Below are 25547 nucleotides of genomic sequence, written 5' to 3'. Positions count from 1 at the left end.
ATACACAGTATGGAGCTGAGATACCAGCTCTCTTTGTGGCTTTGCCAGTGATAAGTCATCATGGCTTATTTCATTCTTTCTTTGATTCATTTAGTCAACAGACATTTAATGAGCATTTATCCTTTGTCAGGCACAGTGGACAAAAAATCCCCAGTCTTGGGTTGCTTACAGACTGGTGAAAAGAAACAGATACTAAACAAATAATCAGAATAAATATTTGGTGCATTAGCTTGTGATAAGAGCTACCAGAGAACACTAAAAAAGGGAAGGGAGAAGTAGGTGATTACTCTTTTATGTAGACTAGTGTGAGGAGAGACTTTCTGATTAGGAAACATTTGAGCAGAGAATTGAGGGAACTGAGAGGGCAAGCCCTGAGGATAACTGTGAGACAATATTCAGGCAGAAGAATAGCATGTGCAAATGGCCTGAAGCAAGAGCTTGCTGTTATGCTCAAGGCGCAGCAAGATGGCCAGTGTGACCTGAGCACAGTGAGCAAGGAGGAAGTGAGGCTTACAGGGAATGGGGGTTCAGATAATGTAGGACCTTGTCGGACTGTGTGACAGCTTTGTCTTTACCATGAGTGAGATGGGAAGCCACTGCAGTGTTTTGAACAGAGAAGTGACATGATCTGGCCTTGTTTTAAAGATAACATTTGATCTACCCAAGGTACATGTAGAGAGACCATCACTGAATGCCCATGCAGTGGCACTTTCTCATTTAAGGTCCCAATAACTCCATACAGTAGGTGGTGTTATCCTCAGCAAGAACTGGGCCTCAGAGCAGTTACTCAACTGCCTAAGAGGACTGAGAGAGGCCTTAAGTGGAGTCAGGATTTAAGTCCAGACCTGTTACCCTAAAGCCAGGGTTCTTTCCTCCTAACCTGTGCACAAGTTAAAATGTGTGTTACCATCTCTAAAGAGAATAATTTGTACATTGGGTGTGTGATCTACTTTTCAGTCATTTACCTGGGTAAGACTCTAAAGAGGGAATACGGTCTGATTTCTTCTCCTCTGACACGGCTCATTTTTCATGTCATCTTTCTTATCCAGATTTATTTTAGAAGTGGGTTTTCACATTTTTGTATTTTATTATGAACTTTAACTGAATTCATTTGTATCACACTAATCTGTCATCTCAAAGAGTTTCACAAATGGAGTAGAGGGCCTTTAGCTGTTTAAGGCATTTTCAAATGCCTTTTCCCCTCTAACCTGTCATATAGATTCTCAAATGCTGGCAGCAAACTGAGGCCTATTTATTTGAAGTGTCCTCGTGTTTTCCTCTAAAGAGCTTGCCACATTAATGTTCTCTCAATGGAATTCAGTCTGTCCATGTGTACATGAGCAAGACACTTAAGACCTTCACTATCCCTGCAGCTAAAGCAGTAAACAATTCACAACTAAAGAGGGGACAGCCACACTTCAGCTGACAAGCAGAAACAGCTTATCATGTTATTTCTCCAAGGCTTTCATTAGTTCAGAAAGACATGGGCTGTTTGGTATTATCTTGAGAGTTCTGTGGTTTGAGAACACTCAATGGTAACGCTTTTATATTGCCCTTAAGTGATTAGCTCAGTTCTCTCTCTTCTTTTCCTTGCAAGTCACCTTGTTGAAATATTGTGTAAAACAGTGAACACAGACCAGCAGCCTGTCTGAGGAATGTCATCTGGAGGACCCAAGCTCTCTCCAGAGCCACCGAGAGCCATGTGGGGCTGCAACAGAGGCTTGGAAGCATTGGGGACACAAGGCTCAGCTTAGGTCTCCCAGTTAGTATAACTAAGGAGTTAAGGTTTAAGGTCAGACAGGATTAAAGCCATCATGCCTATTTGAGAGGAAAAGAAAAGTAGTTTCCGAAGTCTTTAGAAAGAAATCTTGTTACTATCTTTTTTTTTTTTTTAATGGAAAGAAGGGAAAGACTGTGAGATAAAAAGAAGAAATAACAGTACATAAATTTTCAGTCTCAGCAGAGACAAGGGTCTATCATTGAATTAAATAACTCTAGAAATGTCTGTGGACTAGGACTAAAAAGAGGAAAAGCGTATAGGACCGTATGGTCCTACTTTTTCCACACTCGAAGTAAAACTGGAGAAGGAATTCGTTTTTATTTTTACTTTTCTGAATGAAGGAGAAAAACTGTAAAGTATACTCAAACACATTATCTGAAATGAAATGAAATAATACAATGAGAATCAAATACACTTTCCCTCTTCTAATCCCAGTGGGCACAAAACTAATTGGCAACCCAGTTAGTGAAAATGCATCCGTTCCAGTGGAATGAGATTGGGCAATAGCTGTGAGCCCTGGAATTCAAACCCAGCTCCAGCAAGGCTTTACTGTGATACAGGTGGTGTTTGGGGTGTCATTTCAGTGCTCCATGCACCTGTTAATTTGGGGCTAAGAATGCATTCTGTTATATTAGCTCTGTGGGTTGTTTTTTTTTTTTTCCTCACTTACTCCCTTCTGGCTTTCTTTAAGGTCCAATTGAAAAGTGAAGAATCCAAAACGTTTGCAATGAAAATTCTCAAGAAACGCCACATCGTGGATACGAGACAGCAGGAGCACATCCGCTCGGAGAAGCAGATCATGCAGGGGGCTCATTCCGATTTCATAGTGAGGTAAAGACCCTGCCCCAGGGCTCAAGTCCCCAACTCCAAGTGGAAAAGCAACCACATTTGTGCTCACTGTTACACATTTGATTCACACTAAGAAACATATTTTTTAATCTGATTTTTAAAAAGTTTTTACTAAATAAAAAAAACACTAAAATTTTGATTCTTTTTTTTTTTTTTTTAAATGAGAATCAGATTCTGTGAAAACAACATGTTTTCCCCAAAGGAGATATCAGAGTTCTTAATGTTCCATTTTTATCCTGTTATTCCAGGAACTCTGCATAGACCTCTGGTGCGTGAAAGACAAAATACCAAAAATCAAACTATTTTACCTTGAATAGTCTTTATTTGAATATTTTTTGAAGTTGTTAAAAAATGAAATGACTATCCCATCAGAGTATTTTGAGAGCACTGATAAGACAATAATGGGGTGTTTTTTTTTTTTAATACGCAGAAGCTTTTCTAGTTAATTTGCCAGTGGCACTTGATGAAAACAGGGTATCACGTGAATTTAAGTGAACAGTGCATAAATGTCATACACATCTATATTTTAAAGTGTCATCTACTGAATATCCATGCACACTGCATGTTTATGACCACTAAATATTGCTCAAGAGGCCACACTTGAAACGTTAGCCAAATTGGAATTAGGGAACCCCAGGAAGCCCTCTTGGTTCATAATCATTTGGATTAATCCATTTCAAAGGAGAGACTACCCCCTACAGTGTGAAAATCTTAGTCATGAGCCATCGCTTCCTTTTTCCTCTTTGTGAATTTAGATCTTTCTCATTCTTTTAATAAAATTTCAAGCTTGGTAAATCAAGAGTAAGACTGTAATCCTCCGGGCACTGAAAACATTTACATGCTTTTAAAAGACAGTAACGTTTATAATCTTTGTTTTCTTGTTTGCAATTCACAGATTATACAGAACATTTAAGGACAGCAAATATTTGTATATGTTGATGGAAGCTTGCCTAGGTGGAGAGCTCTGGACCATTCTCAGGGATCGGTAAGAGTTTTAAGAAATTTCTATCATGTCTTTGAAAATGTAGTTGACTGTGATGGTTTGTAAGAAGAGTCCATTTCTATAAAGCATAAAAGTCATATGTACATTTTACATATGCTTGTATTTCAAAATGTAAATATGGGTCACAACCCACTATATACATGTGATTTACTGTAAACAGGAAACTCACTCTGTTTCAGATTTGTACCCAATGATATAGGATTAGTCCACCATAAAAATGGTACCCTGTCAAGGTACATGCGGAGGCTTTAGTTTAACTTGAATATCACAATCAGACAACTGTCTACCTAGAATTCACTTCATTGCTGTTAACGATGAAGAGAATTAAAGTTATTTTATAGTTGCAATCTAGATTAACTGTCAGTCGGATTGTTCCACTCATTCTTCAGATGGGCTATCTTTCCAAACACTGGGAATTTTTTCCAAAGTAACTTTTCCCTCTACCTTTACATTGCTCTTTGGTTTCAAAATTAACAGAAGTTTCCAACCATCCCTTCCAGGACTTACCTGGTCTTGGGAAGAAAAGGAACCCACTTACACTCCTCTTTGCCCTTTCAGGGCAAGTAAAGTTGGTCTCTTTAGCGCTTATTTGTTTTTTTTTAATTATTCAAAATTAAATTTCTATTTCCTATGTACGTATAGCAAGCTATCTTTAAAAATATATATATTCTACCAACCCTAAAAGTTTACTTTAAAAAAACTACAATTTTCTGTGAATGACCTAATAACATTCAAAAGGCATCTTTGTTCCTTTGAATATTCACCTTTAGACATCTTTTTCTTTTTTCTTTTGTTTTTTTTTTTTTTTTTTTGGCTGTACGCGGGCCTCTCACTGTTGTGGCCTCTCCCGTTGTGGAGCACAGGACGCGCAGGCTCAGCGGCCGTGGCTCACGGGCCCAGCCGCTCCGCGGCATGTGGGATCTTCCCGGACCGGGGCACGAACCTGCGTCCCCTGCATCGGCAGGCGGACTCTCAACCACTGCACCACCAGGGAAGCCCTAGACATCTTTTTCTTTTCTTATTTGTTACAATCTCACCCCACAGACTGTCCTTCATCAGGTAACATCTTTCAGACTCAGCTATAGACAGCCCTAATGTCCCCAGAAAGCCATGTTATTTTTTGACAGTTTATTATTTTGTAGATATCCCAGAATAGAACGAGTTCTTTATAAACTATTGCTTTGAAGTCTCATTCCTAATTGTATCCTTATACCTTCATATCTTTGCCCTTTCAGGTCTTTTATTCCCATTGCCTGACTGGTATATGACAAATGGGTTTCTTTTTACCTTATTGTGTCCTATTACATTAATGTTTTTTTTCTTAAATTCAAGGTAAATATGCCTATAAGGGAATGTATCATTTTGGCACTAGGGGACAGGGTTAACATCTGTACTGAGCTATTATATCATAGTGTATTACTACATTACTGTTAATTAATTTGGGGGTACAGATTATGTGCCAGGCATTGTGATAGAGGCCGGGGATAAAATGATAAATAAAACAGTTGTGGTCCCATGCCTCATAACTTACAGGATGTAGCAGAAAGTTAATATTCTGATTGGTGAGTTAATATCTGGTTTATCCTAATGTGCTTCTACTATATTATTTTTGACCTGACCTTCCAACACACTGATTTATTTGAAATCTCTTCCCTACTTTGTTCTAATTAGAATAGGAGATTTACGGGTAGAAGTAAACATTAAAGCAATAATAAGCCACTTAGGGAAAGGAACAGCGATTTTAAACTTCTATTAACTTCTTTAACAAGACACCAACAACAATAAAAATTTTTTTAAATAGTTTAAAAAATAATAAAGTTAACCTAAAGTCCACTCAAACATGCATAGACATCAATATTCAACTTATTTTTTGCAAGAAAACTGTTTCATATTTCTCCTTACTTAACTTGATTTTGCATTTTGGGGGTACGTAAATGCTAGCCAAGGCTTACAAGTAAGATGTATTTGGATTTGTCAGGGTAGCAAAGGAATGCTGTCAAGAAGCAGCTTGTCTTGGGAGGAGTGGATGGAGGGAGATCAGTGATGGTCCTTTCTCTACCTCCACCAGACTGCTTACTGACCCTTTCTTTTGTCTTCCCTTTTATCATCCTTGGGTTTGGGGTACACAGTTGCTGAGTCCCCCCAGTGTACTAAATATTAAGGAGGCATGATCCAGAGAAATAGCAGCTACCTGATCCTTCCTAAAGATTCAGAGGGGCTGAAGCCTCGACATTAAAAGCAATGAAGCTATCGTATATAAAACCATCTTGGACTCATTGTCCTCTGCCAACTTTCTTTTTTAGATATTCAGTATGTATGTAGCCTTACTGCTTTTATTCCAAGAGACTTTTTTTTTTTCCTACGTAAGAAATTGCTAAAGGAAAAGCATAGTTTTGGACATCCAGGCTCCAATTAATACTGTCACAGACTAGCTTTCTCATTGCTTGTTTAAACTGGGGCTGAAAAATCCTAAAGCTTAACTTAGAACCAAAAAAATGCCAAGAGAAAAAGGAAATTAATTATGCTATTTGTCACAGTGTATATAAAAGTATCCTTAGTCAAAATAAACCTTTTTGTTCAGTTCCTTTAATTTTCCTCTCGGGTCCCAGTAAGTAGTAGTAAGGGAGAAGCTATTCTGAGAGCATAAAGGAAATGTATTGGTGGTAAGGTTAATCTGAAGAAAGGCTTGTGTGACCTCTGAGCCTCAGGGATTTAGCGCAGGAAGTCTCCTATAGCAATGACATCCTCCTTCCTTCACCTAGCAGCTGAGCTGACCATTTCCTGCCTCTCACTCTTTCTTCTCATCAGCATAGAAAAAGAACACAGAGCAGTTTTTTATTTGTTGTCAAGAAGTAGGAATTAAAATGATACCATATATACAAACAGATTTTGAGGACTATTAAATTTCTTTTTAATCTTTGAAATAGGAACTACAGCACTGAAATGTTAATTGTTGCAATTTCCCTGGTTTGTCCTTTATTAGCTATCATGTTTTTATCTTCTAGTTTGTGACTTTTTTCCACAAATTCTGTTCCATTATTTGGAATAGATTGGTACAAACTATATTGTATTCACTTCTCCTCTATAACAGTTACAGAATTGTCAACCACAACTTTCTTAAAAATGTAAGTGGTTGATATATATATATATATAGAGAGAGAGAGAGAGAGAGAGAGAGAGGTTATTCGTATATATTACATATTAATATTTAATACATATTCTAATATCATTTACTTGAGTTTTTTAAAGTGTATGTTAATTTTTCCTACAGAATGTATTAAACAATTACATAAGAAACCATAATTATCACATCTCACTTCTGGTCTTGAGTCTTCCTGGATGTGTTTTATAAGCCAGCAAGTGACTTTCTATATACATTCTCCTTTATTCCAGCTATTTTATGGGAGGCGATTACTTAAATTCCATCTTAGATGACCCATTAGGTGGAACCCGTGTCATTTCTTAATTTGGTTGAAAGTACTTTAAGGAAATGAGTCTGTTTTCATAATAATTTAGCCTTCCTACTTTGGCAATAAACCTGTAGCATGCTTCAGGTTTATATACTCACTAATGATTGTTGTCACTAGTCAATGAAAAGAGGGAACTTGTCTTTCAGTGAGAGATGCTTTGTCTTTGTTACATTCTGCCATTTCAGGACTTGGTTATGACAAGTTGATTAAGCACTGTGATTACATTTTAATTTGAGTATATCAATAAGTATACATAACTGAGCCTGCGCGTCCGGAGCCTGTGCTCCGCAACGGGAGAGGCCACAACAGTGAGAGGCCCGCGTACCGCAAAAAAAAAAAAAAAAAGCAAGCTTGTTTTATCAACAGTTAAAGTTGCTTAAGGAAAGAAATCATTCCCCTATATAGCTCTTTGAAATAATAAATTATGCCTTGACAGTTGTGTCATTTCAATTAACAAGTAAGGGATAGGTCCTTATATCCTCTTTGGGAGTGAGTAGGTGTTTTATCTTAGCTAGATGGCAGTAGATAACAATTTGCTTCAGGGGATTTGAGGGCGGCCATGGCTCACGGGCCCAGCCTCTCCGCGGCATGTGGGATCTTCCTGGACCAGGGCACGAACCCGTGTCCCCTGCATCGGCAGGCGGACTCTCAACCACTGCGCCACCAGGGGAGCCCCACGCTTTCATTTTTGTTTTAAATCAAATTTACATTGTCATTTCCAATTCTAATAGTAATTTTTCATTGTGAATCACCCTAATGCTATGTTTTTTGACTGCTTTCCAAAAGGGTATTTTATAATTCACAAATTACCTACATCAAATATTTAGTGATGAAACTGTGTTGCTGGTAAACATTTTGTGTGCATATATTGTGTTGATTTGTCACATAATACAGAAACAGATTTGAGACAAACTTTTATTTAATTTTTAAAATCAGTTACAAATATATTTGTATATGGGAGATACTCAATACAGATCTGTTGAAGGGCTGGAAACCAGCCTTCTAGAGCCCTCTAAATTCCAAAATGGCTCAGAAATAAGCTGTCAAGAACTGAAGACCCAGCGATGGATGTTTATGGTCAGTTCCCTTCATGATGAAAAAAGGAGGGTTTTGATTGGTAAGCAATATAAGGATAATTTTCACCTGTACACTTGTGAGAAGCATGGAGAAAGTGAAAAGAACAGAGATTAGCAGAAAACGCTTCAGAGCTGACTCACGGCAATTAGCCTTTGCAGTGAGAAGCAGCAAATATTGGGTTGGCCCACAAGTTCGTTCAGGTAACATCTTACAGAAAAACCCGAAGGAACTTTTTGGCCAATCCAATATTTCAGTAATAGTGTTAGAGTTGCAAACTCCCATCCCCAAAAGACTGTCCTATATCAGTCACTTTTCCTAGATTAAGACACTGGAGGCGCTAAAGAAGAGTGTTTTGGTGCTCAATAGTAATGGCTACTACTTACTGAGTACCAGATGTGTGCCAGGCACTTATTCTAATACACGCCTCAAATTCTTTGTATCCTCACAACAACCCAAAGAGAGTTTCTGTTATTAGCCTCGTTTTGCACATGAAAACACTAAGACCTGGAGAGGTACAGTTAGTTTCTCAAGATTAAACAGTAAGTGGAGGCCAGATTTGAGCCCAGGATTTTGCTTCATTCAGAGTTCACATTCGTAACCTACTGCCTCCTCTGATGAATTTGAGTTTGTATTAGGATTTTTTTCGTCTTTCTGCTAATGATCACCTTGTTCAGAATACAAATACCATTCAGAGATGTCATGAGAAATTGATCTCTCATTAAGTGTGTACTCTCTTTACAGAAACAATGCATTTGTCCATTTGGTTCCATTTTATTAACTGAATATTAAGGGAAACAGATCTGTTGCCCAGCATCAGCAACTGCAGAAATAACTCTTCTTCTAACAGGAAGCAAGAATTGTAGGCTTTTGAAAAGGCCCACCCATATTGCAATTAGACAGTCCTGATACAAGGAAGTAATCAATTTTCGTAGTAAAACAAGGCATGTAATGTGAAAAAAGACAAAGCTCTATTCCATGTACTGTATTGTTTAGATTGTTTTGCTTTGCCGTGCTCTCCATTGAGAAGGGATTGAAGTCATATACAGCACTCAGTATAAAGTTGCTCATTAATTATCTACACATGGATGCTTACTATTTCAGGCAAATGATCTCTCAAAGAAATATGCTGCTCTTGATAGACAAACATACTTAATTAAGGACAAAGATGAAAGGACCTTTAAGGTACTATTCTAATCCCTTTCCCAATACACAGGATTATATGGTGTTGGTTCTACAAAGAGAGCTCCAAGTCAGAAAACAATTGCAGCATAATGTATACCATTCATTTCCTAATATAGATGCAATTCTTCTCAAACTTTTTCTTGTCCTTATAAATTCACAATTGTTCCATCCAGATATCGTTGAAGAGAGATACTAGAAACTTAGTGATTACGGTTAAGATTCTAGTATCTAGAGGAGTAGATATCATCATGCCCTGAATGGTATTTCAAAAGAAGGATATTCCCTTTGGAAAGAGCTAATTATTTCAGTGACAACTCAGGGGACATTAGTAGTTAAAATGAAGACTATACCTTTCTGGTAGACACTGCCTATTTCTAAAATATGACCTGAAAGATGGCTGCTTTAGCCTTAGATTCACTGATAAATTTTGCAAGATAGCAGCCATCTCCTACTTTTCGGTTTGTTAGAATTTATTTCTCAATATTGAAAAAGCAGCAAATGTGAGTAAGATGCAAACTGGTATCAGTGACTCTCATGAAAGCAAGTTCTGGGCCTCCGCTTTGCTGCATGTTCCCCAAAACCACCTGAGTGCTTGCTGTCCTGTTACATCTTAGCCAACCCAAGAGCTGATGTTCACACTGATGTTCTTGAATTTTCACGAAATTATTTAACTGCATTTACTACTGCTTGGGAAAGAAGAGGGGAAAAAAAAGTAGTTTATCTTTCTAAGGGATTTCATGGGGGAAAAAAAACAGGTAAAGGTAAAGTATAAAGGTTCTGCCCTAGAACCCAGGAGTCAACCTTAGATGCCAAGGTTTTTTTCCTTTACTGTTATTTCATTAAATAAACACACGCACACATACACGTACAGAGAGACAGAGACAAAGAGCTTTCTTGCTAAACATCATAATCAAGTTTAATAAACATTCCCTTCCAATTGCCTTTTTCCTTCTTATTATCTTTTAGCTCCATCTTTTCCTTCTAATAAGAAGGCAGTAGCATAGGAAATAGATATTATTTGTCTTGCTGACTGAAGTTTCAGACAGAATAGTTAGATAGCGACCTGTTATCAGTAGCATTGTAACTCATTTCCAAAGTGGTTCTTTGAAAATTTTTTATTCACACTCTCATGAGCCACATCTCTATTATTTAGAAAGATTAAAAAAACAAAGAATAAATAAGACTAAACTCATAAACCCTTCTTTAAAAAACACCCCTTGGTAGACGAGGTCTAAAATAGGATTTGCCTCTCTTCTGCCCACCTCTGTAACTTGGCCTTTTAACATTGGAGTGGGCTGTTGTGAGGAATCCATGAAGTACATGAAACGTGGTATGTGGCTGACCTCCTCTTCAGTGTATTCAGGAAGTTAGATTTAACCATCCTACTCATAAGGGCAAAGAATTCCTTGACTTAACCCTCAGATGCTTTTAAAAACCCAGTATGCAAAGGTAGCCCTATGACATTTGGCCAGTAGGACACTGGGGTCACATTCTGGCATAGGAATATAGTGACATGAGAAACTGACCCTTATTAGACAAACTAATTTCTTTCCTACTTTTTATTCCATTTTCTGTGTCTCAGAGGTTCATTTGAAGATTCTACAACCAGATTTTACACAGCATGTGTGGTAGAAGCTTTTGCCTATCTGCATTCCAAAGGAATCATTTACAGGGACCTCAAGCCAGAAAATCTCATCCTAGACCACCGAGGTTACGCCAAATTGGTCAGTGTGTTTCACACATGGTTTCCGCCCTGCACTTTAAAATACTGGCTAATGAACAGGCTGTAGCATTACTGTTTTCAACTATTCTTTCAAGTTATGTAAAGGTTATGAGAAATTAAATTGGCTAGGTTTGAATTAATAACATGCTGGCAAAACATGCTTAAATAGGCTCGCGCTTGCTTGCATGTGTTTGTAGACCCAGAAAAGCTTCGCAGAGGTCCTATGTCTAGCTGGCTTTCTGCCATCCAAAGGGAGTTAGGTCATATGTGGAGAACCATGTATCATTATCTTAGATTTAAGAATACTGTAATGCTAATGGAAAAAAATGGGCTTGCTGGCAATGTTATCCAGGCCATGTTAGTAATAATATTAGTAATAATAAAATTGGCAAAGAGCTCTAAAGATTTACAGAAGGGAAGTGCTCTTATTTTAAAATGTGTAACTTTTGTAGACTTTGGATCTTTCAGTGCCTGATTCTGTTTTTTAAATTTTTGGAATTTTTATTCAACCTATGATTTTCAAAGAAATCACATCAACGGTAGTTAATTATTTGTATTCTCAACCAGTTGTTTTAGAAAAAAAATGGTTTTCTGCATTTGAGGCTCCTGCTTCAAAAGTTTTCTAGAAAAATGAATACTACGTTTCAATTTTATCTTTGTGTTTTCCAAGGACAGAGTTATTGGTCCCATAGCTTTGTAACTCAGCTCCTTCAACAATAAAAATGGCTTCTCAATTAAATGAATTGTCAACTTCATTAAGTCTAGCAGATATCAGGAAAATATGCCTGAGTAAAGGAGAAATTATTTGTTTATACCCCAACCTCCACTGGCATAAAAGAAGGAAAAATGGAAAGTATTTCCATAAAGAAAAGTTTGCCTTTATTTTCGGTGATGTGAATTTTATCCTATGTTAAGGTTTCAACTTTTCCTTTTGAAACTGAGCTTGAGCAGGGAGGCTTTGTTTGTTTGAAATATACAGAGTACTTCTTTTAGAAGACAGGACTACAATAGTTCGAATCTGTTTTTATTTTATTATTATCATCAGCATACCTCAACAAAGTAACTTTTTGCTTTTAAGCTTAATCAAAAGTGGCTTGGAATATCTTGTTTTTTCTCTCTTTGTAAGGTTGATTTTGGCTTCGCAAAGAAAATAGGATTTGGAAAGAAAACATGGACTTTCTGTGGGACTCCAGAGTATGTAGCCCCAGAGATCATCCTGAACAAAGGCCATGACATTTCAGCCGACTATTGGTCACTGGGAATCCTAATGTATGAACTTCTGACTGGCAGGTATGGACATCGATAGAGAGCTGCTGATAAAAATAGACCAGCAAACAGCTACACACTCCTGTCTTTGTCACTCTGACGAGACTATCTTAAACTACTTTCACCAGATCTTGTTCCCACACTTTTTAATTAGTTATGCAGATAACAAGGAATTCATAAAGTAAAAACTAAAATGGGTCAGATGAGGGGAACAACATCAACTCTCATTATTTATACATATGTGAATGTGGAATCATCTAGTGTCTTTCTGTGAGATCTCTGAGCCTAGTCATTTAGCCAGCAAGGAAGATGAAAGTCATATAAAAATATAGAGTCAACTATTTATAGAAATAAGAGAACCTGTTAGCAATTGTTATGTCTAAATGAAATGTAAATGCTTTGCAGATCTGTTGTGTATATTGTAGTCATCAACAACTAAAAAAAGGTACTGTGGATACGACCAGGTATAAAACGGACTATAAACTCAAGGAAAAGAAGAACAAATACGCCACCAAGCCCTGTGCTCAGGACAATAATTAAGAAGTTCAGAAGGAGGTTAAATTTGTCCAGGGAGGCTTCTGAAGAACGTAGGACTAGCTGGGCCTTGCAGGAAGAATATAGAGAGCAGAGTAAAGTTCACTCCAGGCAGAAAGGCGTGGCTTAAATAGAGGGGGAGTAGTGGGCAAAGACATGAAAAAGGTTCATGTTAAGAAATGATGGGAGATCCAAAAGAGTCATCTTTCAAGAATCATGAGTGCTGTACCTCAGTGTTTGGACTCCATCCAGAGAGGGACTCATGGAGGATTTTCTGATAAAGGAGTGACATGTGTTGTGGTATTTAAGGGAAAACAAGCTGGCAGTAATGGGTAGAGCAAATTGGAAGAGGGATGGGGAGGCTAGTTTGAAGATAATTCCAATAATTCAGATCTAAGAAAAAGCATGCAGTGGAACGTGAAAGAATTACTTAAGAGAACTTAGTAGCTACAGTGAAAATGAGAGGAAGATGGGACTTTTAGTCTCACGGTTATTTGTAGTCTCACGGTTATTTGTGAGGATTCAGTGACTCTATTAAGCACTGAGAAAGTCTAGAACATAGGAAGCACTCCATTGATGCTAACACCTACTACTAGTACTACCACTGCCAGGAACAGTTATGTGGTGGTTTTTATTGCACTTGTGGACATTTTACACCATTACTCTTGAAACTCTTATGTTGACTTCAAGTTAATAAACCTCGTTGGTGTTTTCTGTTAATTTTAGATGAAAGATACATAGGCAAAGGCAGCTAAATACCACAGGAGAAATGATTCAGAGAAACATGGGAAGAGTTCAAATTGTTATCTAGAATTTCTTTGTGGCTGTTAAAAGCATGATCTCTTTAAAAAAGTAACTAACTTCACAGATGTCTGTAAGTGTTCATAGATGAAAAGTAGTAAACTTGCAGAGCTCAAGAACAGTATCATATTATAAGCAACATAGCAATTAAAAACCCAGCCAGGGAGACAGTAGATAGACTTTAGGAAAAAAGGATATAGAAATTATTACAGAAAGATGATACAGAAGTCCAAGGAAAGAGGAAAAACAACTCTATGAAGAGACGATTACAAGTGGGATACAAACATACTCAATTACATGATAGAAAATTCATGACATAGACCAGTTACGGATGGTCTCAGTGGATCGTTTTGATCAACAGTGACCATGGGGAAACAGAGTCATAACACCACCATGTGTCCTAGTGCAATTTCCTAGCTTCAATGATAAGGAATAATCATATAGTCTCTAAGCTACAAAAGCTTATCATATATGATGATGGGAGTGAGGAGGAGTAGAATTCAAGTTGGCCTCAACCTTCTCTATAGCACCTTTAATGCCAAAAGGATAGAATATTAAGAACTATAGTTCTGAGAGAGAGTACAACTCAACTAATTTATACGAAATTAAGTTATTCTTAAAATATAAAGCCAACATATAAAGTGTGTACCCCAGGGCTTTCTTAGAAACACTACTGGATGACCAAGTCAACTAAGAGATGAATCAAAATAAATTTGGTTATTGAGCAGAATGGAAATGTTATAGTCTTTGGCAATTTTAAAAGTTAAGGTGGGAGAGAGAAGGTAGGAATGACTATAGGAATACTTATTTCTCATAATTCACAATTAGGAATCTTAAGTATTTTTTACAATTGAATTATGTCATTATAAAAAAGAAAATCCAAATTCAAAGTGTTTTTAAAATTTATTGGAGTATAGTTGATTTAGTGTTGTGTGTCAGTTTCAGGTGTATAGCAAAGTGATTCGGTTATACATACAGCTATTCTTTAGATTCTTTTCTTATATAGGTTATTACAGAATATTGAGTAGAGTTCCCTGTGCTATACAGTAGGTCCTTGTTGGTTATCTATCTTATGTATAGTAGCGTGTGTGTATTCATCCCTCCCTGCTACATTTCCCCTTTGGTAACCATAAGTTTGTTTTGATATCTGTAACTGTTTTGTAAATTAGTTCATTTGCTTTTTTTAAATTAGATTCCACATATGAGTGATATGATATTTGTCTTTCTCTGGCTTACTTCACTTAGTGTGATAATCTCTAGGTCCATCCATGTTGCTGCAGATGGCATTATTTCATTCTTTTTTATGGCTGAGTAGTATTCCACTGTATATATGTACCACACCTTCTTTATCCACTCCTTCACTGATGGACATTAAGGTGGCTTCCATGTCTTGCCTATTGTAAACAGTGCTGCTGTGAATATTGGGGTGTGTGTATCATGTTTTTCTCCAGATGTGTATGCCCAGGAGTGGGATTGCTGGATCATGTGGTAGCTCGATTTTTAGTTCTTTAAGGAACCTCCACGCTGTTCTCCATAGTGGCTGCACCAAATTTACATTCCCACCAACAGTGCAGGGAGGGTTCCTTTTTCTCCACACCCTCTCCAGCATTTATTGTCTGTAGACTTTTTCATGATGGCCATTCTGACCAGGGGAGGTGATACCTCATTGTAGTTTTGATTTGCATTTCTCTGATAATTAGCGACGTTGAGCATCTTTTCATGTGCTTTTTGGCCATCTGTATGTCTTTTTTGGAGAAATGTCTGTAGGTCTTCCACCCACTTTTTTTTTGTGTGGTATGCGGGCCTCCCTCTGCTTCGGCCTCTCCCGTTGCGGAGCACAGGCTCCGCGGCCATGGCTCACGGGCCCAGCCGCTCCGCGGCACGTGGGATCTTCCCGGACCGGGGCGTGAACCCGGTTCCCCTGCATCGGCAGGTGGACGCGCAACCACTGCGCCACCAGGGAAGCCCGTCCACCCACTTTTTGATGGGGTTTTTTGTTGATAGACAGTAATCCCTTGTTGGTTGCTTCATTTGCAAATATTTTCTCCCATTCTGTGGGCTGTCTTTTCGTTTTGTTTATGGTTTCCCTTTGCAAAAGCTTTTGAGTTTAATTAGGTCCCATTTGTTTATTTTTGTTTTTAATTTCATTACTTTAGGAGGTGGATCCAAAAAGATTGCTGTGATTTATGTCAGAGTGTTCTTCCTGTGTTTTCCTCTAGGAGTTTTATAGTATCAGCCTTATATTTGAGTTTATTTTTGTGTTGGGGAGTGTTCTAATTTCGTTCTTTTACATGTAGCTGTCCAGTTTTCCCAGCACCACTTACTGAAGAGACAGACTGTCTTTTCTCCACTGTATGTTCTTGCCTCCTTTGTCGTAGATTAACTGACCAGAGGTGCATGGGTATATTGCTGGGCAAAAAAAAATTTTTTTTTTTAACTTAAGTCTTCTAGGAATTTAATGTTGTTGGTGAAGAAGCGCATATTGAAATTTAGCATTTTTTTTTCAGTTTTATCCTCAGCTTAACTTCAAGTAAAATTAAATTGAATACTTTATTTTGAAAAGCATGTATATTATAATCCTGTGTCTCTCCATCTACATAGAGAAATATATGAAATTTATATTCCTCAAATGTCAATTATTTAGTGGTGTTGGATGGTTTTTACTTTACTTTCTTCTACTTACTTTATATGTTTCACATATTGCCTGAATATCTTGGACAGAACATGCATGGCTTGCAAGAACCACAAAAGTCACCTTTAATAAAGAACAAAAATCAATGCAAAAATATAAATTAGAAACAACATTAAGTTGATGACAACAAAAAAATCCAAGATGTGGTGGTTCTTCATGTTTAAAATAAAAACTGGCAAGTTAACTTGAGAGTAGAGAGAATATTCAATCATAACATTATGTAAAGAGAAAATTCTGAAATTCTAAGAATACTAAATAAAATTGGATGTTAATACATTATAAAAAGGGGTTTAACGTGACAGTTAATGACAAAGTAAACAAAGTACTTGTTACAGAAAATAGGGACAAAACCTTAATGCAGATCCTATCACAGCCACAGCCCTTTTTAAGCAATTCATTGTTTTCAACTTTCTCAATAGAAGGAAATATTTGAACTGCTATTTTATGGATAGACAAAAAATAATCCAGAAAACGTCTTCCCCCAAGAAACATGAATGAACCCTTTATTAGGAGAATAATTAATTCCAAAGAAATCATCTGTCAAGATAGGAAGAGCACTGTTCTGTAGAAGTATTAGTTCAACAAATATTTACTGACCACTTACTATGTGTTTGTTAGGCATTCCACCAGACTCTGGGAATACCAGCAGGGACTGGAAGGGCAGACAGACATAAAACAAGTACTCATCAAAATGAAGTAGTTACAAAGTATAGTAAGTGGCATAAAGGGTTCTCTAAGAGTGTAACAGGTGAATCTAATGTAGACTAAAGTTTAAATTCCAGTATTAGATTGATTATTACATTATGTTTGTTGGTTAATAATGGTTATATGATTCGTTACATTTGGGTGATCAGAGCAGGCCTTTTTGAGTAAGCAGCATAACACTTCAGGCAAAATAAACAGTGCCCTGAGGTGGGAGAGTGCTGGGTACTTCAGAGGAGCAGAGAAAGACTGGTCTGCCTGGATCCCAGTGAGTGAGCGTGGTAATGGCATGAGATGGGTTCATAGCAGTGATGTTCTTGTAGCCCATTCTAATGATGTTGGACTTCATCCCAAGTGTAATCAGTGAGCTGATAAGGGTGAGAAAGGGCCAAAAGTAGAAGAGGTTTCCTGAATGACTAAGGACAGCAAGAGGGGTTAGTCACCTGCACTGAAAAGAAATGAGGGGAACAGTGGACAAATTTGACCCATTTATGGGTTTTGCTAAACGATTTGCTTGGAAACATTTCCACACCGTTTTGCCATTAATCAAGTTTCATTTCATTGTCACTATTAATATATGTCCCCAAATAAGAATTGTCATTTGTGGAGTTATAACAATAAGTTTTCTTATTTAGAAAACCAAGTACTATCTCTTTTCATGTCTCTCATTCTTGCAGCCCACCTTTCTCAGGCCCAGATCCTATGAAAACCTATAACATCATATTGAGGGGGATTGACATGATAGAATTTCCAAAGAAGATTGCCAAAAATGCTGCTAATTTAATTAAAAAACTATGCAGGTAAGCATTTCAACCACATTATTTTTTAATATGGAAACAATTAAGATTCCTTAACAATTATTATTTTATTTTTAGGGATAATCCATCAGAAAGATTAGGGAATTTGAAAAATGGAGTGAAAGACATTCAAAAGCACAAGTAAGTGTTCTTTCCTTATAACTTCAGGTTTGAGAGTTCAGAAAGTATTTTCCCAGGCTGATGTTTTTCAGTTAGTGGTTATATATAACTGATGCAATTAGTCTATGGGAACATCCAAGGAGACACGTAGACTAGTGAGCCTTGTTATTTAAGACCTTTCGAGTTGTGTCTCTGGGACTTTATTTAGACACATCTGACCCTCTGACATTCTAAACAACAGATTCACTGAATTTAGTTTTTTCTGACTCAAACTAACTAGGCCTTTTCCTCTTGAGCATGAAGAAGAAATACATATTTTTAATCCTGGAATTCTATTCTCTACCAGAATATTAAAAACAAAAGTACTCCACCATCTATCATGCCTCATTTCCTTGACTCAACCTAAAATATATTTTTCCAACCATTTCCTAGTTAGAGTACAGTCTTTTTTCTCTGTCATAGCATCTATTTTTTTCCAAGCAATAGTAGCATCTTAAATATCAGACCTTATCCATGTTGACTGGATGTATCTGAAGCTAAACTAAGACCATATTGGTTCTTCCCTATTAGTCTGTTTCTGTAACATGCACAGGAAATTCACATATCTACCAAGAGGAATGTGTTTGCCAAAATACCTATGAATGTCTAAAAGGCCTGCCAGGAATTTGGTGTAAGCATTTGTGAATGATGAAACCTTTCAAAGACAACAACAAAAAACCTTTTGTGATATTTGGCCCTCATTTCCACAGAAAAGCCATACACAGAATACCTTTATTCTACCAAAAAACAAAAAGAAAGAAAATGGGATACTTAGAGACCAAGACAGTGATGTAAACAGGTTAATTAACTGAGGCTGCCCACTGAATCAGTGACAAAGATGGAAAGATAATTTTCTGTCCTGACACTCCTTCTTAAAATAAATATCCTGTAGGGCCCAGCATATTATGGCATTTATTAAGTTATGATTGTGTAGGAACAAGGTCCTAGAGACATTATGACTGAAATTACTAGAATAAAAAGGAGTTGCTTTCTCATTGGTGTCTAAAATTTGGACAATTAGATTTTTTTTAATAGGCATTCCATTTAATAAGCTAACATTTAAAAACCTGCAATTAAATTGAAAATGACTATTTTCCATCAGTCATGGACATCATATATCGGTTGCAATGCGAAGACTTCAGCTGAGGTAAAATGTCTAACTATCTACTTCTTTTCTTTTCTTAGATGGTTTGAGGGCTTTAATTGGGAAGGCTTAAGAAAAGGCACCTTGACACCGCCTATAATACCAAGTGTAAGTAGACTTTCCAGCTTGTACTAGTGTGACACACGTGAAGGTGTTTGTCAGTCATCAAAGGTCTGCTCTTTTTACATTTTTATCCTATGATCAGATTAGATAAACTATAGGAGAAATACCAGATTAAAATAGTGACATCTTCTAAAATCCAAGCTTAAAAACGGTGTTAAATATTGACAGAAGAGTATCATGAATCTTTTTTTCCCATAACATAAAGCCTTTATACATCTTTGCCCAAGAATATATTCACCTTATTTAGTCATATTCATGAATTACCACCAAAACTATGTACACTGTTTTAAATTTCTGCACATACGTGTTCTCTCTATACCAGATGCAATAAGTTCTTAACAATTTAGTGTGTACTTGAGTATACCTGGTGTGAGTTAGGATTATCTGCTATTGTTACCTTCTGTTTATGATTTCAGTTTACTCTCCACCATGCTCTGTCTCCAAGAGTCCAACCCAAATGGACCACATCAAAACATTCCCTGCCCTTTGGTTTCCTGTTGGGTGTGGTCAACAGTCCAGCAACCAGTTTCAACAGCTTTCAATTCCTGGCCAATGTTGTTTCACTTATGCCCCACATAGCTCCTCCTCCCCTGCCCCCATAGTACTTTGAAGCACTCCTAAGCACAATGGTGTTCTTTTAAATTCTCTTTTCTTAACACATCAGGTGTTTTGTTAAACTGCTAATCCACTAAGTAGACTAAGTGTTGACACTGTATTAACCTGAAATAGATTTCAATTGAGTGCATTTATAGATACAATACTATATCTAGCTAATAAAATGTGATGTGTCTTAACTAAGGAGGAGAGAGCTGCTTTGCAGTCCTGAGCCTTTCATTTTATATACTTCCTTTTTCTGGGACTAATTTAAGATCACTTCTTCTACAGAAATATTTTTCCTACTTCTAAGATTTATTTCTATGCTAATATTTGTTTATTCACAAAGCAAATTACAGATGCTAATTGCATTCATAAAGTTTTACTTTTAGAACAAGAACAAACAGTATAAGAAACTTGAAGAGGTAAAGTCTAAATTACCCTTATATTTACCAGAGGTCTCCTTTTATGCAATCAGTACTGTTAAATTATACGGGTGAAAAAAAAAAATATATATATATATATAATAGAATATAAGGGAAATTAAAGTGTGTCTCTTTACTGCTTTTACTCATGCTCTGCAGATTGGACTTTGCCCAGTAAACTTGTAAGAGTTTTTGCTTAAGGTTAGAAATGGCTTTTTATCATACTTAGAATAAATACACGAAAATCCTTAAAAATCCTTACGATGACTTCTGCCTATTTCTCATTTCACTCCCCTCCTCTTTTATACAGTAGCCAAGTTGACCTCTTTTGGATACTTCATAGCATGGAGCTCTCTCTTTCTCACCTCAGGACCTTTGCATGTGCTCTATACCCTCTTTATGGAAACCATTCATTCTTAGGTTTAATACTTTTTCAAAGAGGCTTTCCACAATCACTCGTTTTTACTCGTGACACCTTGTATTTTTTCCTCATAGCACTAACCAAAGTTTATAATTATCTACAGGTGTAATTATTTGTTTTAATCACAATTTATTCTTTCCTAGTGCGTAAACTCTATGAGGGCAAGAGCCATGTCTATTTTTATTCACCACTGTAACCCCCAATACAAAGGACAAACCTGCTCATGGTAGACATTCCAAAAATAGCCCTTGAATACAGAATGGTTTAAAAATCTAGCTTGGAAGAAGGCCCCTAAAAAAAATCAGAAAATTTTACTGTTCGTTCTCTTGTTCGCAGGTTGCATCACCCACAGACACAAGCAATTTTGACAGTTTCCCTGAGGACAATGACGAACCACCACCTGATGACAACTCAGGATGGGACGTAGACTTCTAATGTATTTCTCTTACCTGCTTCTGCCTTGCTGGAGACAGCTTTTTCTGAGACACAGCTGCCAGCAAACCTGAAGGAAAGAGAGAAGATTAGTGCTCGGGGTCACCATGATGCCTTTGATCGATGCTGCTCCAGTAACTACAGTGGCATTAGGACTTATTGCTTAGACGACAATAGTGCTCTTTACATGTTTTCTGTTTGAACCTAAAAATAGCAGTTGACATGGTGGTCCTGAAGCAAAGCCTTTCACCAGTCAAGAAATGTTTTCTATTGTTGCAATGATCTTGCTTTGCTCTGATTATAATTTGAAAGACAGACTTCAAAGAGAGTCAGTACCTTGCTAGAATTATCATCAAGAAGATCAAAAAATAATATATTGGGTACGATAGATTAGATTACTGTGGTACAAAAACTGGACTCTTCCCTTTCTTCAAGTGAGGGTTGTAGACTCTATTACTGCAAGCTGGTGTAAATACCGTGTACAAGAGGACCACACATCTGCTGGTCACAGAGTTCATGTCAAACCAGTGCTAGAAGTTTCATGATTTTCTTTCCCAGCAGTGCTGATGACGAGACTGAATGTTACCTTTCCTTTCTGACAGATTTTAAAAATTGATATGATAAAAGCACAACTGCTATGGATTCTGCTGAGAACTCTCATAGCAGGTATATATGTGTTTTCACAGAGGACTGAAGAACACAACACGCATGATATTTGTTTCTTTTTGATAAATTGGCATGACAGAGTGGAAAAAAAGCAATTCACAAACCATTTCATATTTTTTAAAATAGTGTGCTTAAAGATGGTCCTGGAAATAAATGACTAGCAGCCAATTGGTTTTTATTTATCTAACACACCCTCAAACTGAGGCTTAAAATATTCCCTTTTATAAAAATAAACCCTTAGGGTAGGGTGGGGTGGGGTGGAGAGGGATTAAGATCCATCCAAAAAAATAAAAACTATATATAGGTGCTATGTATATCTTTCATCTGTAAATGTCAGTGTCTAAACAGACAACACACATTCTAATCATTACATGTGTAGCCAGAGAATCAAGCATTTTCACTAAATTTATCAAACCAAACTTCTGTCAGTCAGAGTTCACTTATACAACATAGTCTGGGTAGTCTAGGGTTGAGGGAGAAAGGTGACTAAAAATATATTTGAACTAGCTTCTTGTCTTAGGCCTGTACCAAGAAAAGAAAGCAAGCACAAAATCATCAAGATTCACCCGATGAGAACCCTTACCTATGTGAGGTCAGGGAACAAGACAAGAAACTGGTCAGGTGTGATTACCTTTTTGTCAATGGGCAATGAGTCTATTAGCATGTGAAAGGAAGAAAGGAGTAGAAACAGGAACCCAATTTCTTAAAAGTAAATTGGAGCTAAATAGAACAGAAATACTACAATTCTGAAATATCAGACTAGCTAGGAAAGACTAGATTTGAAATATCGAATTGATTTGCTTTTTCACATGGGGAAAAGAATCAGCAATTTAAACTGAGTCCTTTGTTGGCAGGCCAGTTGACAATTATTAGCTGTCAAAAGTAGCACAGTCATTTGGAGCTTTTCCTGGACAAGTAGCATTGTACCTCCTTAGACAAATGTATAATTTTATGAGCTGTCATCCTGATTTGGAACTGTATATGAACATGGCATATTTTTTTTTTTTTTTTTGCGGTACGCGGGCCTCTCAATGTTGTGGCCTCTCCCGTTGCGAAGCACAGGCTCCGGACGGCACGAACCCGTGTCCCCTGCGTCGGCAGGCGGATTCTCATCCATTGCGCCACCAGGGAAGCCCGAACATGGCATATTAAACAGAGGTTTGCTCTTTTCCAGTAGAGAGTGTTTTAAAAAGTCAAATATAGACAGTTCTGCAAAACATATGTCCACCGAGATTATATAGTATCCCAGAAGGCATATATTATGATTTTTGTTTGAATTTTTCATACCAAGACCACTTTAGAATACGATATGTTATCAAAATATAAAAATCTAAGAAACATTTGGAGAATAAAAGTATTAAGGCCATTTTATATATAATTAGAATAAATTTAAATGAAAATTTTGATCCTAAGATGATATTATTATTCTTGTATTACCGGATTTTTCCCTCCCTTACAATTTCTCAAAATCGAACCATTCCTCAAAATACTCACCTTCTTCTACAGATTTTAGAATATAAAATTAAACATATCAAGTTAAAATCCAGCTATGAATGCTTCTTCAGAAGTTTAATATTGCTTTTAATTGGGCTTTTAAAAATATAATTTCAATGGTATTAGTCAATTGTTCAGTGATTTTTTTTAAGACTGGTGTAGGCATGCTAAAGGTTTGCTAGAATATTAAATTCACCTAGTCATTTTAAGTAAGAGAATCTTCTGCTACTTTTTAAACATCCCAATAGACCCAGAGATTAGCACTTACTGTGGATTTGGAACTATGGTTCAAGTCAAAGACAACCAATATGTACAAGTTCTGTAGAGAATGAAGAAGCAGCATTCAGCATAATGTAACTGTAGGTTGTTTCTCCCACTTGTTATTGAATCTTTGTTCATTTCACCTGTGGCATTGCATTAGGATGTCTAAAGCAATCACCAAGAAAATAAAGGTGAACTACATCTTTCAAGAATTACTAAGAGAAAACATTCATCTAATTTTCAACATTGAATTTTAAGGATTTAAATCTCGTCTTAATGAAGACACTAGGGCTAAAATTCATGGTCAGCTTCATAAAAAGCACATCTCACTTTATTTCTGAATTTTTCATGCCCCCTCTATTTTCTTCCACTAAAGAACATCCAGATAAGTTAGAATAGCGCCAACTTGTTTGGTTTGTTAACTGACTTTCTTGTTAATACTTCAAGTATGGGAAATAAGGGCTTTCTGTGTGTCTTGACTCACAGGAAAACTGAAAACTGCCAAGGAAAGGAGCAACGTAACACCTGAGATAGACTGAATACATTAGGGAAAGTGATTTCTGGAAATTTGCTATGAATGATATTTGTTTGTACCTTCTTTGTTATTAATATAGGAATCAGATCCATGTGGCATTTAAAACAAATTTATTTTGATTATATTCTTTACAAATCATAACTTTTACTTAAAATTATGGATATGCATGTGAATCACACATGTATAATATATAAATTCAGCTACTGAATTTTTCTTGTCTCATTTCTAAAAGACTGAACTGATGGTGAACTTAAATTTAAAGAAGTCAGCTACCACACCGAAAATAAGGATATTAGAACTCATTTCATACAGTAGAGGTGATTTGTGCATTATCCATAACAATGTTTTCTTTCACAATAGGACCACAAATATTTATGTAAATAGGTATTTTTGTGTGATATTTTGTGGTACATGTAACTTTTTTTAGTGTTTCACAGCATTATTATTTCATTTAATTTGTACTGAATAATGTTTTTAGGTCCAAGTAGACTTGAATTAATGTCATAATTGTCAGTATTATTGAAAATTATGTCAACTGTACTGTTTATCCATCTGTCCCATAGTTTAGAACATGACCTGGCTATCTGGCATTGTTGCAAGTGCCTTAAATTCATGGCATCCTATTAAAAAAACAAATTTGGTGTTATGCTGCATGACAAAGACAAACACACCTCAAAATGTTGTCCTTTCTTAGCTTGCTGCGTTTTACAGTTCTTTCTGCTAACAATTTATAAGCCTTTATTACGTAATATTGATGAATTACAGAAATGATGAAGTTGTTCTCTTATTTCTGTTAAATGTACCAGAGCTGTGTATCTGTTAATGAGATACAGCATCATTTCTGTGAAATGTATAAATGTATGTGCAGGTCAAATTAATATATGACATACTATCAGTCTGTATACAGGTATTCCTGTTTTGCTAAGCTGTGCAGATTCAGTTAAAAAAATTAGCGCAGTCAAGTTCTAAAATATCTCATTTCTTAGACTCCATTAACAGCAGTCCAACTCAAAAGAAAAATTGGAAAATGACTGCTAACCAAGCCTCGTCATGAAACCAATGATGAAAAAGTACCTTGGTGCACCACTCAACAAAACAGGATGCTTTCTCTGAGTTCTTGTATATGCAAATCACTTATAAGGCAAGTTTTCAACAGACCTAGAAAGCTAAACATTGAAAGTGTGTTGTTAGCCCTCCTCTTTATCTGCCTCTGCATCAGCATACAGAGCTCTGGGACCCTGACAGTGACTCAGAGGTTTGGACTTTCCAAGTAAAGGGACATTGCTTGAAGCGTCATCTATCAAATTTATTTCAATGTATGATGTTTTTACAACTGCTCAGTTCTTTTGTATTCTTACAGCTATGGTTATTTGATTGTCCTCTTACAATTCGTTCTACATGAAAGAGTCCTTTGTTA

General features: G+C 36.7%; 1 protein-coding gene across 3 annotated transcripts in view; it reads left to right on the top strand.

Moving 5' to 3' along the window:
* The window catches only part of PRKG1 (protein kinase cGMP-dependent 1), a 1272686-nt gene extending 1249780 nt beyond the window's left edge, over positions 1-22906 (top strand). For all 3 annotated transcript variants that reach the window (XM_024121261.3, XM_024121260.3, XM_055081497.1), the window contains 8 exons: positions 2472-2611; positions 3525-3614; positions 10944-11085; positions 12211-12374; positions 17757-17879; positions 17955-18017; positions 19221-19287; positions 21079-22906. In XM_024121261.3, the coding sequence (XP_023977029.1) occupies positions 2472-2611; positions 3525-3614; positions 10944-11085; positions 12211-12374; positions 17757-17879; positions 17955-18017; positions 19221-19287; positions 21079-21177 (888 nt within the window). In that variant the 3' untranslated portion in view covers positions 21178-22906. The remainder of the gene's footprint in view (positions 1-2471; positions 2612-3524; positions 3615-10943; positions 11086-12210; positions 12375-17756; positions 17880-17954; positions 18018-19220; positions 19288-21078) is intronic.
* The last annotated feature ends 2641 nt before the right edge of the window (positions 22907-25547 follow it).

This window comes from Physeter macrocephalus, chromosome 20 (genome assembly GCF_002837175.3).
Source record: "Physeter macrocephalus isolate SW-GA chromosome 20, ASM283717v5, whole genome shotgun sequence".
NCBI classification, from domain to species: domain Eukaryota; kingdom Metazoa; phylum Chordata; class Mammalia; order Artiodactyla; family Physeteridae; genus Physeter; species Physeter macrocephalus.
The sequence above is the reverse complement of the archived record's forward strand: the minus strand, read 5'-3'. Positions and strand labels throughout refer to the sequence as shown.